The sequence below is a fragment of the Doryrhamphus excisus genome, chromosome 13 (assembly GCF_030265055.1).
Source record: "Doryrhamphus excisus isolate RoL2022-K1 chromosome 13, RoL_Dexc_1.0, whole genome shotgun sequence".
NCBI lineage: Eukaryota > Metazoa > Chordata > Actinopteri > Syngnathiformes > Syngnathidae > Doryrhamphus > Doryrhamphus excisus.
Window position 1 is genome coordinate 11,929,789 of NC_080478.1, and position 15,727 is coordinate 11,945,515.

The 15,727-nt window shown below is 42.5% G+C and overlaps 2 protein-coding genes across 3 annotated transcripts; one reads left to right on the top strand and one right to left on the bottom strand.

The window, feature by feature from the left end:
• Nucleotides 1–4,011: 4,011 nt before the first annotated feature.
• On the bottom strand, nucleotides 4,012–8,178 carry supt7l (SPT7 like, STAGA complex subunit gamma). The gene is made up of 5 exons (XM_058090527.1): nucleotides 8,077–8,178; nucleotides 6,967–7,435; nucleotides 6,528–6,852; nucleotides 5,876–6,113; nucleotides 4,012–4,423 (listed from the first exon to the last, which is right to left on the bottom strand). The coding sequence occupies exons 2-5, from the start codon at nucleotides 7,389–7,391 to the stop codon at nucleotides 4,113–4,115; spliced, it is 1,299 nt and encodes a 432-aa protein (XP_057946510.1). The 5' UTR covers nucleotides 7,392–7,435; nucleotides 8,077–8,178; the 3' UTR covers nucleotides 4,012–4,112.
• A 206-nt stretch (nucleotides 8,179–8,384) lies between these two features.
• slc4a1ap (solute carrier family 4 member 1 adaptor protein) lies at nucleotides 8,385–15,173 on the top strand. 2 transcript variants are annotated; one of them, XM_058090809.1, is made up of 14 exons: nucleotides 8,385–9,183; nucleotides 9,448–9,646; nucleotides 9,731–9,859; nucleotides 9,940–10,000; nucleotides 10,678–10,817; nucleotides 10,886–11,046; nucleotides 11,396–11,465; nucleotides 11,545–11,734; nucleotides 12,066–12,165; nucleotides 12,245–12,455; nucleotides 12,860–12,958; nucleotides 13,050–13,117; nucleotides 13,208–13,277; nucleotides 14,401–15,173. In XM_058090809.1, exons 1-14 carry the CDS (start codon nucleotides 8,392–8,394, stop codon nucleotides 14,448–14,450), a joined length of 2,340 nt encoding a protein of 779 aa, XP_057946792.1. In that variant the 5' UTR covers nucleotides 8,385–8,391; the 3' UTR covers nucleotides 14,451–15,173. The 2 variants fall into 2 exon arrangements, with proteins under 2 accessions (XP_057946792.1, XP_057946791.1); XM_058090808.1 differs by having other exon boundaries at nucleotides 14,848–15,173.
• Nucleotides 15,174–15,727: the final 554 nt, after the last annotated feature.

Genomic DNA, 15,727 nt, shown 5'->3' on the forward strand with positions numbered 1-15,727 from the left:
GATGGTACGCTGAGTAGACTGCAGGGGCATTTATAGATACAATAAAATGCAAATTTACCGTTACTGAAATTTAAGACGACCGAGTGGTTATTACAAGTACAGTAGCTCTAACTCTCACTCAGATTTGTCCACACTTTAGGGTAAGGTATGTTTATCTGTTTCAGACATGTGTAACAAGTTACATGAAGAAACATCACTGGGTGAAATTTGCACAATTTAACAAGTCTGAAAAGAAATGGGGAGAATCAAAGTTTACACTTAATCACACAGCTAGAAGACCTGAGTTCGATTCCACCCTCGGCCATCTCTGTGTGGAGTTTGCATGTTCTCCCCGTGCATACGTGGGTTTTCCTGGGTACTTCGGTTTCCTCCCACATTCCAAAAACATGCTAGGTTAATTGGCGACTTCAAATTGTCCATAGGTATGTATGTGAGTGTGAATGGTTGTTTGTCTATATGTGCCCTGTGATTGGCTGGCGACCAGTCCAAGGGTGTACCCCGCCTCTCGCCCGAAGACAGCTGGGATAGGCTCCAGCACCCCCGCGACCCTTGTGAGGATAAGCGGTAGAAAATAAATGAATGACTGAAATTGAAGACATTTTGCCTATGTCGTAATATTCTGTGCTTTAATAAAACAGACAATTAAAGTCTTTTTTGTCTGTTTTGACTGTGTGTATTAGTAGACTAAGTTAATTCCTCTTTAAGACGAGGTACAGCGTGTGTCTCAGACAATGAGGAAATGGATGATGGTTGAAATGAAGAAGCGCCTGACAGCCTTATACGGTTCAAGTGCCACACAGCACTCCAGACAGCAGCCCATGATGGAACACACAAGGTTTGCTCATGGACCATGGCACTATTTAAAATGTTTGTTAAAAAGATGGGAAACAAACAAACTGCCCAATTAATCGTGATATTGATTTGAGGTCATATGGCCCAAACCTAATTCAAATCTCTAGAGATGGACTTGTATCCTTGAGATTGCCCATGCTTTTCCACAATTTTGATTTTCAAATCCTTTCTTGTCTCCATGATCAATGTGGTACACACATACACACAACACAAGTTGAGTCACCTTTTCCCCATTTTAACTGGCAGCAAGCATGATTTCTGAATTGCCAGCATCTGTTACTTACCAAAGGTGAATTGAATTAAAATTGAAAGGAGCATGACATTATGCAATAGTTATTTCTTGCACTTTTGATAAGGTGGCAATAATTACTATATGTCCAGTCCATTTTAGGAGTTCTGTATTGAATGATCGGATTTGGCTTGGCCATGAGTGTATGGACAAGAGTCTCAAATGAGACAAACATGCATGTTGTGGGAATAAGGGAGGAAGCCGTAGTACCCGGAAAAAACTCACATACGAGTAGAACCCACAGGGACAACATGCAAATTCCACACAGACTCAAGCTCTATCCTCTATCTCCTGACTGTGAAACCAACAATTGTGCATAATAGATGTTTTTTCGTTATATGTCAACAAATTTAACACAAAATATTCAAAAATGTTCAGTATCAGTATTGGCATCTGCAAGACTGGCTGCGTATTTACTTGGTGTAGGAATGATACCAGTATTAGCTACCATGTACATCCATCCATTTTCTATATTGCTTATCCTCACAGGATGTTGCGCGGACATGCTGGAGCCTATCCCAACTGTCTTTGGGTGACTGGTTGCCAGCCAATCGCAGGACAAACAACCATTCATACTTGCATTCATACCTATGGACATGCACAGAGATGCCCGAGCAGGGAATCGAACCCCAGTCTTCTAGCTGTGTGATTAAGTGTAAACTTTGATTCTTCCCATTTCTTTTCAGACTTGTTAAATTGTGCAAATTTCACCCAGTGATGTTTCTTCATGTAACTTGTTACACATGTCTGAAACAGATAAACATACCTTACCCTAAAGTGTGGACAAATCTGAGTGATAGTTAGAGCTACTGTACTTGTAATGCCTCCACTTGCAGATGGGGCTCCAGGCCATGTTATTTGTCTGACGCAATATTGCCCTCCAGTGGCAGATGGATGAATTGACTCTGTAGCACAAGGGATGTGTCCTAGATTTTTTTTCGATTAGAGTCTCAATCTAACAAATCGAGTGTATTCATTGCCGTACGGATGACAACTGAGGTCTGGATGCTGCAGGCAAAATATCCACAGAGGGGATAGGCTATAAAACATGCAACGTAGCACCAGTGTTGCTTTGGCGCTATATTCTTTAAATGCAAAACTTAAGACTGATATTTGATACAGACTGGAAACTCTCATGTGGGTTCCTTATGACAACCCGCCCAATTTCCAGTAATAGCAAAGTTGGTTGACGTGACAGAATACATATACAATAATTATGAACTATTTAAAGTTTTTTTTTTTCCATCAAGTCTTGTGACTTCGCACTTCAGCAATCCTTGAATGCAGCATAGCAGCTGTTCTACACTGTGACTCTGCTTATTAGTGATTATCTATGTACATTCTATAATATAAAAGGCATTTAATCAGAGTGTGAGGCATATTGAGAGTGACAGAGGTCGAGTCACATGACTTGGACTGGAGTCAGACTCCAGTCACAATTTGGATGACTTTGGACCTGACTTGACAATATCATCAAATACTTGATTTTCAGGGAATGTGTTGAGTGATATGTGTCCCCATTCTAAGTATTCTATCAACATGATCGTTATAGTTATTTCCAGCAAAAACATACTGTATTTTCCCACAAAATCTGCCCCACTGAATACATCCACTAACGTCCAATCAGGTTTAAGAACAAACAGCTACAGTGTAGATTACATAAATAAATGTACTAAATTGTTCCATTGTTAATGGGATACACTAAACAATGCTTATGTTGAAATGAACTCAGAGGACAAAGTCAATGTCAAGGGTTGGGCAGACTTTCACCCTTTGCAGGCGGTCTTGGAGGGTATCCCTGTGAATAGCAGGGATCCGCTGTATATAAAGATAATAATGTAACAATATGAACAACAATATACATATTTCTTAAAATAAAGAACTGAACAATATAGATTTCACCACTCAGCTGATCCAATAGTGATACTACCCTTGATATGGATACATGAATTGATTCGCCCAGCCCGAGCAAGCCCCTGTAGCCATATAATATGGAACACTGCACATCAGATATATTTTTGGTCAAACAACCATGACTCAGCTATTAGGAACAGTTAATTGGATGTTAATAAAATATAAATCTGTAAACACTTCACACTCAAAACATGCACAGCAAAACAGGCATGTATTAGAACATATCAGCTCATTGAGCAAGAAAAATTAAGTCATTATTTTGCCATTAGGGCTGGATTAATGTTTCCTTCATAATGTGTACAGCCAAGCAATAATTGTCACCAACGTTGCCCTCGGTTTTTGCTTTATTACTGAAACAGATGCTAATTTAGCAAAGAGGCTTAAAGCTGACAGGTGTGTGATGTGTAATGTGTGCTGCAAATATGCACACTCTACAGCAGGAGTTTTCAAAGTGTGGCCCAGCCTCTCCTCAGACAATATACTGTAATACGATTGGGGATGTCCCTACTCCCCTGAAGAGCCAATTTCCTGGAACATACTTAGAAACTGTGACAATTACAGAGCCTTCAAGAAAACACTAAAACGGTGGTTAAAAGCAAACCAGTCTTGTGCTCATGGGTAATGCCCATTCCACTACCCTAGTGATAACAAGCGACCCAGAAAATGTATGGATATATCCCTGCCTTCTAATAACCCAAAAGATATCAAATGTTTTTAGCATTTTATTGTAAATGGTAACATCAACTATATGCTCACCACTTTGTTGTTGTAGTTTTGCAGTCTTTTGCCCTCATGTAGCTAAAATGTATGATGCAGTTCAGTTTAACACCACTGCATACTAAAACCGCAGTGATACTGTCTTGTTAAAGTAATAACTTACCGACATGATCATACCTGTAAAGTATAATTTTTTTTGTTACAGTGTTCATAAAGGATCTTATTGGATTATGTAGGTGTATTTAATGAAGTGAGTTTATAAGAAAAACGACTGTATATTCCACAACAACACAAATGCTGTTTGTATTTTCCACTGTCTCCATCAACATCCAACGCAACCTCACATCTTCTTTGCTCGCTTCTTGGGTCTCTGGTTAAAGACGGGTGATGTGCTCATCAGGGAGTCCGGCGAATGAGAGGCGTACGTGCCATCTGATGCCGAACCTGCCGGAGAGGGCGCCATTGCACCTCCTGACTCGCTCATGGTGGACATGGGCCCCCCCTCTTCAAACACATCGCCACCCAGAACGCTGTGGTGGTGGTGGTGATGAGGATGATGGTGGTGATGTGCGGCACTCTGGCTGTCATCACCATCCTGTGGCTCCATTTTTACCTGTGGCCACAATGGGGAGCTGTTGGCCACACCGCCACCTTGAAAATAGGAAGCAGGATTTCATTCATTCATTTTCTACCGCTTTTTCCTCACGAGGGTCGTGGGGGGTGCCTATCCCAGCTGTCTTCGGGCGAGAGGCGGGGTACACCCTGGACTGGTCGCCAGCCAATCACAGGGCACATATAGACAAACAACCATTCACACTCACATTCATAACTATGGACAATTTAGAGTGGCCAATTAACCTAGCATGTTTTTGGAATGTGGGAGGAAACTGGAGTACCCAGAGAAAAACCACGCATGCACGGGGAGAACATGCAAAGCAGGATTTCAATGCAACACAAATTACTATAGTGTACTGCAGTACATCAATGAACATGTTGCTTATGTGCATATGTCACCCCTGAACTGGCTGTAGTAATTTGGTGAGACACTGTCAGACACTGCTGGCATTTAAGAAAACGGAATAATGCTCACTCACAACACAATCTTATTAAACACGTTTAAAGTATGAAATGTATCAGTACTCACCACTAATGAATATTAATGAAAGATGACCGATGAATAGTAGCAATCAGATTTCAGGAACCTGGTTTTCAAGCTTGAGTCTAGCAGGCTCGAGAAGTCATTTCTCCAAGTCGCATCAACATAATCCAAACTGCTGACCTGTTGTAATTCCTATTTGGTTGACCGAGTTGTACCCTATGCTCTGTCCAGAAACCTACGCTCACAACACGCCGATCTTTTGACAATCCAGAGAGCCAGAAAGAAGTATGCGGGCTCTAGAGCATTTGTTTTCTATTCGGGTTCTACAACTGGAATGCCCTACCTCAGTCGAAATGTTTAAGTCCTCACTCAAAAGACTTATTTTTACACTTTAGCATTTAGTTAATAGTATTCCTGGGCTGGTTGACTGCCCTGGGATTCCCCCCTTCTGCAGTCCCTTCTCAAAGTTTCTCTTTTTTTCTCCAAATGGGGTTTTGAGTCTTTCTTGCCAGGATGGGGGTTCAGATCAGGGGATGTTGTGGATTCTTGCTAGCTTGTAAAACCCTTTTGAGGTTCTTTTGTGATTAAGAGCTATATAATCTTGACTTGAAAGTAACGACGTATGATAATATATTAAGTTGTGTTCACCTCACTGCAAGTTCTGAGGCCGGACTGACTGTCGAAGTTAGTGTTGTGGTGCATTTAAGGACAGTCAAACAATGTGTGAAATCTCAACGTTCTACAAAAAACATTATCAGTAAAGCATAAACACAAATGTAAATTATAAACATTTCTGACAGTGGTACATGTATGCTGCACATTTTACCTGTGTTATCACTCATTTATAAATTATTACTGACTTCTGGTGAATGGGATGTATTTTGAAAATGCCTAAAAAAATAATTTATTACCAAAATCCATGAATGCTGAATCGTGAATGTGAGGAGATCCACTATGTATCCATAAATCTTCACTGAATACGTGAATAAAAAGATGAGGCTCACCTGAGGTGTGAGGCGAATGGTCACCATCCATGCCTGAGGACAGCCTCTCACTGTGAGTCCCAAGGACCCCCATGGGCAAAGCCTGATCCCCAGAGGCTAAGTCAGCCTCGGGTTCCTCGCTAACTGGAAAGGAAATATCACTCATGGGCTCTTCCTTGATCCTGGGGGGCTTGGAGTCCTCCAAAGCCTTTTCTGGATTCACCAGCCTCTCATATTCTTCTGACAGGTCATTACTGACCTAGGAAAGCAAAATACAGTACATCAGTAAATATGCAAAATGGACCTCAGTGGTCCATAGCACCGTGTAATTGATTATTAGAGTTAAAACACTAGTGCATGACCAAGTTTAAGTGATGTATTCACAGTAATATATCAGACGTTTAATTCCTTACCAAACAATTCGTGTTGTGTGTTCAATTTGGTACTGAAGACCAGTAAGGTTAATTTTTCATCCATCCATCCATCCATTTTGTATGCCACTTATCCTCACAAGGGTTGTGGGTGTGCTGGAGCCTAACCCAGCTGACTTTGGCCGAGTGACTGGGTACACCGTGGTGTGCTCGCCAGCCAATCACAAAAGTTTACATGTTCTTACAAATTATACTGTTGTATTCCCCAAGCTTGTGTCAATCCTCAAACATTATTTCCTCACCTGTAACATGTAGCTGTGGTAATCCTTGATGCGTACTTGCCAGAAGCGCTGCAGGGCCAGCACACTGCCAATCCCCACCTCATGAAACACCTGCTCCATCACATCAGGAAAGGGACTGGAACCCAGCCGGGCCTCCCTGTCTACCGCTACACGCAGGAGGCGGGTTAGGCGCAGATAGTGCTCATGAACCAGGTCAGTCAGCGTTTCTAGCACGCTCTCATGGGCTGTCTCGAAGCCGGCATGAGCCAAGATGGTGGCAACTGACTGATAGAGGAGCTGTCTGCAGGAGGGCCAACTCAGCTCTGTGACTGGCTCGCCTTTTCCCCTGATATGGGAGAATCCAATTAGTATAAAGGTGAAAAGAACCCATAGGTAAAAATACCATATTGACAAATGGGGAAAAAGCCACTCTAGCTTGGTCAAATGACCAGATACTTACTTATAGAAGTCACTTTCAGGGTCACTGTGGCGGAGCTGGAAGGGCTGCCAGGGAGCTTTGCTGTCAAGTGGCAGCAAGTCATCGGGCATGGCAGGTGGTGTGGGAGGCCGCAAGGGCAGATGTGTATCAACATCCTCTAGCCGTCCGCCAACTTCGCCGGACGTCGAGCTCTGACCCTGAGCAGCCGCCAAAAGGGCACGGAGGCGGCGGACGTGCTGGCACAGCTGCACCGTGTGAATGGTGAGACTGCAAGGCTCAGACGGGATGTCCAGCATCGTGGTTGGGCGTGGTCGCTGGGCTGATGGCTGATGCAGAGGAGGATCCTGCATCTCCACTGATCGAAACTCGCGCTGGAGCAAATCAAAGGAGCTGCGATTGGGAGGAGCTCCTGCAGGTCCAGGAATCTCACCCCAGTAGCGCATCATGATGAGATGATGAGATGTTGATCAAAGTTTGTTCAGTCGTCACACTAAGAAGTGACAAAATATGTTAGAAGTTGCTCCTGAATTGGCTGTAAATATAATAATGACGACATTTTACACTAGTCAGAATTTGTGGATCTATCCATTTTCAATGTCACTTATCCTCACTAGGGTCGCAGGGATGCTGGAGCCTATCCCACCTGTCTTTGTGCAAGAGGCAGTGTACACCCTGGACTGGTCGCCAGCCAATGGCAGAATTTGAGAATTGTCAAGAATAATAGAATGGAATAAAAAATGATTCTTCGTCAATCATGCTTACATAAAACTTAATTCCTAAATATTAGTCTTCAGACGAGTCCAGCCAACGCAAACAAGACACAACATTACTATGTGTTAATCAGTTACAATTAAAGACTAATGCATCCTGGTAACCATCTCCCTCACTTCACGCATGAATAATTGTGCCTAACTGATAAAATGATTAACTCTGTCAAGCAGGTATTAAATAATTTTTGAATCACAGAAATGTAAATTCAATGAAAGACAGTGTTGGTGGTCGACAAAAGATTTGGAAAAGCAGGCAATTTTTCTGCAATGGGGCGCACAAGTAAGCTACGTACAGGAACATTGAATTGATAGAAAGCATTTTTACTCATCTAAATGTGGAAAAACAGCAATAGTCACTCACGTTTAACACAAAAAAGGGGCTGTTGAAGTCTGAACAAATGAGCTTCATTATTTGAAAGCAATGTTGAACAGGAAGTAATCATTTCGCTTTTTCCGGTGAAACATGAAACGTTTACTGAATTAAGTTCCGCAGGAAATTTGTTATTTTTTTAAGAAATACGTTCGGTAAAAACAACAGTCTCATTATATTTATTACAAAATTATATTAGATGAATTTTAAATCGACTATTTTTATTTTGGTTTTGTTTTGGACTGTGTATGTTTTATACAGGAAGAAAAAAAACCCGGACATAGTTGACAGTGGCACCAAACAAACATGGCCGCCATGCAGCAGGCAGACATGAGTTCGTCAAACATGGATGAAAAAGAAGCGAACGCAGTAGAAATGGACGGGTGTTCGGCCAATGATCACGATGGACAACCCGAAAGGAAAGAACTACCCGCAGATGACCAAGAAACAGAGGACCCCTTTAAAAAGCCAGCTATATTCGCAGCGCCTTCTCTTGCTAGCAAACGCAGCTTGAACCCTGCTGCTCCATCCAAAACACAAGCTGAGACGAAAACCGAGAAAGAACACAACGAAGCTCAAGTTGATGACACAATTTGTGAGTTATCAGCAGATGACAACAAAACACAAGAAGATAATAAAAACGCGGATAAACATAAAGACAGTTCTCCGGTAAAGGTGAAAACAGAACCTAAGCAGAGAGTGCTCTCAACTAAGGCACCGGCTATCCCATACACAGAGCCGCAGTGGGGTGGCCCGGCACCCGATGATGCGTATGCTCTTGAAATTCTCAAAAACGGCACCATAGTGGACAGGGTGCCCCTCACGCACAAAAGTTACTTTGTGGTTGGACGTTTACCGGTGTGCGATGTCTCTCTGGAGCACCCGTCTATCTCCAGATACCATGCTGTCATCCAGTTCCGCCAGCAGCCGGGCGAGACTGAATCTATTGGCGAGGAACCAGGCTTCTACATCCGCGACCTAGGCAGCACACATGGTACTGTTGTCAACAAGAATAAGATTCCACCAAAGACATACATCCGACTCCGTGTTGGACATGTCCTCAAGTTTGGAGGCAGCACAAGGCTTTTCATCCTCCAGGTGAATATTGTTTTTTTTTTCTTTTGTCTACTTAACGGCGGCGGAAATTAACTCACCCTGACACCTCACACCTTTTTATAATACATTTATGTCTGTTGTGTTTTTTCTCAATATGATATTGATGTTATGTCAATAAATCTAATTGTACATTATAATAACACATGGTAACAGCAACTCATTATTACAAATCACTGATGGAGCCTTTTTCTGCTTTGTGTATTGTAATGGCAACATGCGATTAAATCATCTTCTCTTCTCGTTCAGGGTCCGGAATTCGATGAGGAAGAAGAGTCTGAATTAACAGTGACAGAGCTGAGGGAGCAAGCTAGAAAACAGAGGGCAGAGCTTGAGAAGAGAATGATGGGAGAGGGTTCAGATGAAGACGAGTTGGAGGAGAAGGATAAAGGCGAAAGTGCCAAGAGAAAACTGTCCGGTGAAGATTCAGGATGTTCATGGGGAATGGGTGAGGTTTTTTTTTTATGTCCGATAGTCATGAACGTGTCAGGGTGAAGAATGTGTATTAAGATGTCATCATACATTGATTTAGCTGAGGAGCCGGTACCAGAGGATGATGAGAATGAGGAGAACCCCTTTTCAACTGAGTTCCATGAAGACCAGGAAGCTGCCTACTTAAAGGACCCTAAGAAGGCCTTGCAGGGCTTCTATGATAGGGAAGGTCAAATACTTCTTGATAATCAACAAAAACTGGTACAACATTGCTTTTTTTCTTAATATATGAATATTGTTTGTTCTTAGGGGAGGAGCTGGAGATTGAGTATGAAGATAAAAATCATGGCACCTGGCTCTGTAGAATAAAGTAAGTGTCACGATTACCAGTTCAATTAAGTTCGCCATGCTGCTGTTTGAAACAGCAAACCGTGATCTGCATTTCCACCAGTGTATGTATACCTGCCAGCATGTATGCACGTCTTGAACACGGCATGCATTTTAACCCTTGAATACACTTCTAAGCTTCGCTGCTTGTTCCTCATTTGTTTCAGTTTTGATGTTTTAACGTGACATGCACCTCCAAAAAAGTCCTCCAATTGTAGTTCAGGCTGTGATTGGTCAGTTTGTTACACATTATTTTCAGTATATTTTCCTCTGATTTCAGGTCTACATTTGCACTAAAATGACCGAATCCAGCTGAAATTTGTTCCCCTTCTCTCTTTAATTACCACTGTTTGCTGGCTACATTGGAAGCTAACAAGCTGAATAGCTGACTTGTATCATTGTTGCGCACAGTTACAAGACATTGTAATCTACATTTTAAATTAAACAAAGAGGAAGAACATTATATTTTGAGCATAAAGTATAAAGCTAAAAAACAGTCTTTAGAAGAAGTTACCGCTATTCCTATTGCATTTTTGTTGCTCACAGACAATGAAACATAAGAGCACCCAAAAGAGAAAAAAATGTTGCAAGCTGGGCTTAATATTTGTTCCAAGTGCGCAGTGTAGCTGCAATGTGACTATGCTGCTCTCTGCCCTTCAGGCTGCCGGTGGATGATGCCATGGGCCGCCAGCTTGTTGCCGAGGTGACCCACACAGGGAAGAAGAAAGAAGCAGCAGTCCAGTGCTGTCTGGAATGCTGCCGGATGCTAGAAGCCAGAGGATTGCTACGCCAGGAAGCAGGTGTGGCTCACCTCTTCAGAGACACCATCTCAAAACCAGGGAGCATTCTAACAACCGTCTGCTTGCAGTTTCCCGCAAACGCAAGAAAAAGAACTGGGAAGATGAGGACTACTATGACAGTGATGACGACACCTTCCTGGATCGGACAGGCACCGTTGAGAAGAAGAGGAAACAGCGAATGAAGAAAGCGGGAAAGATTGAGGAGCGACCTGAGACCTACGAATCACTGGTAAAGAAGGATCAAAGCATGCATAATGCAATCTGTTCCTTGACACCAGTTGTCTTCTAATATTACAACGATGTTGCCATTGGAGAAAATGAAACTTTAATTTCCCTCACGTGATTAATAAAACATGGTAATTGTAATAGTTTACTTTCTTTAAATCATGGAACATCATATGGTTACACCTGCACAGTTCGGCATGTCCGAAAAGGAGGAGAAGAAACGTATTTAATTCCTACCCTTACCCTTGTTCTCTTCCTGCGTGGAAAGAAAACAAATCTAGAATCTACGGAGTAAATTAGCTCAAAACTGTTGCCATCATATAAATTGTATGTCATGAACACTTTTCTTGTAGATCGCAAAGCTATCAGAGGTGGAGAAGGAGGTGGCAGAAACACAGAAAAAACTCGGCACCTGTGGGAAAAGTGAGTCATGGTCACATGTACCGTACATGTTAGCTTACATGTACATTTACACAAACCTAATTTCCTTGTGTCTTACTAGATGCGTCTGGCTCTTCCACTGATGACCCACTGGATGCTTTCATGACTGCTGTGCGCAGCGAGGCAGCCATGGATGCTGTGGAGCGCAGGAAGCTTCACATGCATGTTGCAGACCTGCGGAAAGACGCCCAGCGGCTCCGCAAACTGGTGGAACTCACGCGCCCCGCACAGCTGCCGTCACTGCTCCCCAGGTGGAGTGTAGCTTTTTTTCCAATGAATCTATTATGGTTATGATTCTAACTATGAATCATTGATGTGAATGTAGTTGTTTATATATATTTGCTATACAATCGAGTACAGCAACAAATGCATTAATTATGTTAAATGTAATTAATGAAATTAATGAGCTACCGACAGTAACATGGTATTTTTGACAGCCTTAGTTGAAAAAGTGAGAAAGTGAGGTTTAATTTCACTGCTTGAGTCATTTATAGCAGCAGTGGAATGTTCTTCACCATGAACCAGGAAGTAACGAGTAGATGGATGGACAAACAAACATTTTATTCACCTTTTTGTTAACAGTTCCAGCAGCTCAGAGTCAGAGAAACCAAAGAAGGCCTTGCCCCTTTTTGGAGCCATGAAGGGAGGAAAAAAGTTCAAGCTGAAGACTGGCACCATTGGAGTGGGTGTACTGTGTTTGGGAATTCTATCTAGTTATCTGTTTGTTTTTAGCCTAACAACTTCACATCTGTTTTGTGTAGAGGTTGCCACCTAAACAGCCCAGCTTACCTCCTGAACTTTTCACCATGAAAGAACTTCCACCTGGGGGAGAGGAGGATGAAGAAGAAGAGGAGGAGGAGGAGGGAGAGAAATCTGAAAAAAAGGAGAATCAAGAAGATACAATGTCCCAGTTTATTGTTGACTCTGAGGAGTCTGGGAGCGTCATATCCCAAGAGACTTCGGGACAGAAAGGTTAGTAAGTTAGTAGTTAATTAGTACTGAAGCCAACAGGTTAAATTACAGAAAAGTTGACAAAATAATGCAAATGAATGGGTGACATGTAGTACATCATCTTTAAGTTGACAGTCGCGCAAGTGAAAGTGCTGGTGAACCTTTGACCATTGACCAAAATCAATTCGAGATTGGAAAAAAGCAAGTGAACCATCTGCAAAAACACCCAGGGCCACTGCATTGGGAAATGACATAAATTGTGTCCATTTCTTGTTATACCACTAGGTGGCAGTAGGTCTACTGTACACATGCCTCCCATGCACATACATAGAGGATATTTGTTCAATTGGTTTCTGATTGTGGTGTTTTGAGTCAACCTTTTAAAACAGTTTTTAGGAAATGTCTTTATGTTTGTCTTTTATCAGAGGAAAGTCCCAAAAAGCTGACTGGCAAGGCATGTACTGATGCAGACAACCAGTTTCCTTCTCAGAACACCAAACCCAGCACAGACCCACCAGCTCCCGGTTGGTCCTCTATTCTTGTTGCTGCTTCAATTTGAATGTTGTGCTACCAAGATAATCTCTAATCAGGTGTCAAAACCCACTGTTTGTTCAGAATCCAGATCTAAGGGTGATGAGGAGCCTAGTCAGAAAAAGAAAAAGAAAGTGATGGGTCCCAGCAAGGTAGGAGTCCCCATATTCCTCACTCAGGAACTCAGGACTAACTTCGGAACTTGCTATGGAACATAATGTCTCCGTATGGTGTGTCCACAGCCGCCTGTGCTGCTCTCAGGCCAATATCCACAAGACGACCCTGATTACTGTGTCTGGATGCCGCCTGCAGGTAACCTCACTAAACAGCTATAACTTTATTGAACATACTTGTTTATTTACTTGTTTTATTTATTGAACATACAAATTGTTTACCTGCAATTGGACATGAGTCTGACAGCTCTGACTGAATGAGCCTTGTCTACATCTTAAGGAGGTTCTAAGTAGAACTTCAAAATACAAAAAGAAGAAATTGGAGTGGGGGGGGGGGTTAGATTACCGTTAAATTGACATAGGCTGTTCATCGTCTCAAACGTTTAAGACCGTACAAAATGAACATTGTTGTTAATCACCTCAAAAATTGGTGAATGTTGCTCAATGTGGTCAAACTGGCCTCACAGGCGGAATCCACTGTCTGGAACTGATGTCCATTTTTGTAAACCATCGATATGCAAATCTTCTCAGTTGTATTTAGCTCAGAGGAACATGCAGGCTGTTCCAAAACGGTGACGTTTTTCCTCTGGAAGAAGTCCTTAATCAGTTGGACATTGTGAACAGCCATGTACTCTTGTTGAAAAAGCCAGTCATCACCACACAGACGAGGGCTTTCAGTCACAAGGGGTGGCCAGCTGCCGTTTGACACCCCTGCACAACCTGAAGCTCCATTGTTGCATTGAAGGAAATAGCCCCCCCGAGATCATGACTGTGCCTCCTCCACTATGCTGTGTGGAAAAAACATCTCTGGTGGGCTCTCCTTGTCATGTCAGTAACGTTGGAAGCCATCAGGACCGTCAAGGTTACATTTTTTTATCTTCACAGAATCCAATTTCCTTCCACCTTTCAATGTTCCATGTTTGGTGCTCTCGTGGAAATTTCAAATGGACAATTATGTGGCTTTTGAAGACGTTTATTGGACTGCACTCTGCACCAGAAATTATTTAGGCCGAGTATTGTCCCATTCATTTGGGTCTACCACTTGACTTTCTTTTACCATTAAACCTGGATTGCGTCACAAGTGAATAATAGCAATTAGAGAGAGAATCATACTTTGATTGCAAATGTTTATCCGAAATCAGAGGAGAACATAATTGTCAAGCTAGTGGAAGGGTTTGTTTCATTCTGCATATTGATTTGTGTAATAAGTTAAACACTCCAGCCCTGGCATGACAATTAATTTGTCTGTTCATCACTTTTAGGTCAAACTGGAGATGGCCGCACCCACCTTAATGACAAGTACGGCTACTAAAGGAATAAATGTCCATCCCCAACATGAGGAGCACATATGGCCTAACATGTAGACAGCTCATCACCAATCTCCTGCTGTATTATCCAGCCAATGCTGCACATTGTATAATGGCATCGTCTGAGGAAGCATAGAGGTCCAACTGATATCAAGGCTTGCCATGTCATGCCCACGGACCCCATTGACCCCAGCACACAACAGTCGGGCTCCATCCGTTTCACCGTCCAAGCAGAAAATAGAAAATGGCAGCGTAAGATCTAACTGATGTGAATTCAGCCCCCCCCCACCCCCCACCCCCGGCTGCTCCTCTTTCACTTCAAAACACCTGACATCCAATCTGTATCCCTCCCCTATTTGGCTCCACTTGATCACTGGCATTACTTTTTTTTTTCCTCCAAAGGAGAGTGTGTAGCAGGGAGGGAGAGCAGTGAAGCAGCTTTTCTGACCATCTGGACACTTGGATGGCTTAGTGGATGAAACGCAAGCTGATAATGACTCAAGCTACAGTAAGCAGAGTTGTGTGTCAGCTCACGCACACACATACACTCATGGGCCAACCTTCTCAAAGTTCTCTTTTTAACAGGATTGTCTTTAGAAGCCAGTCAACCATTGTTGGCCGTTTGAGCAGGATACACACTAAGGGCTGCTCATTTTTTGTATTTCTTTTCTGGTCAAGTTTAAATTGTATTTTGTTATATAAATGTGTAATAAAATTGTCTGTACAGAGCTGGCTAGACTGCTTCACTATAGATGCAAGTTTTTGTTTTTACATGCACACATATGATCTGACACAAGGAGCTTTTGAAGATGATCTGATGCTGTGACCTACTACTCGCTGGCCATGTAACACAAGCTTTGTCTACACCACCTTGCAGACCACAACCCTGACGGACAATCAAGTGCCTAAACCAGAGCCCGACACACGGTCACTCAGTGCAGTGGTCACAGGGCCAGTCGGCGTGCTTAAGCCACTTCGTTAGGGGATATTAGGGGCACTTACATAAGGTCAGTTAGGTCTAATCATAATTCTGTTTATGTAAGACAACATGAAACTGTCCTCAGTATGAAGGAAATAAAAGAGTGGAGAAGTATATTATTTTTAATGTCAAAAGGCACAGATTCTTAACCTGGGGTCCATGGACCACTGGTAGATAAACAAAATGGATGAAAATCAATTGATTGGTCTCCACAACAACAATCAAGCCAGAGCTAGCTGACTGTGAGGCAGACATAGTGACCACATGTTGCCCCATTAAGTATCCAAAATTATTCACACCCTT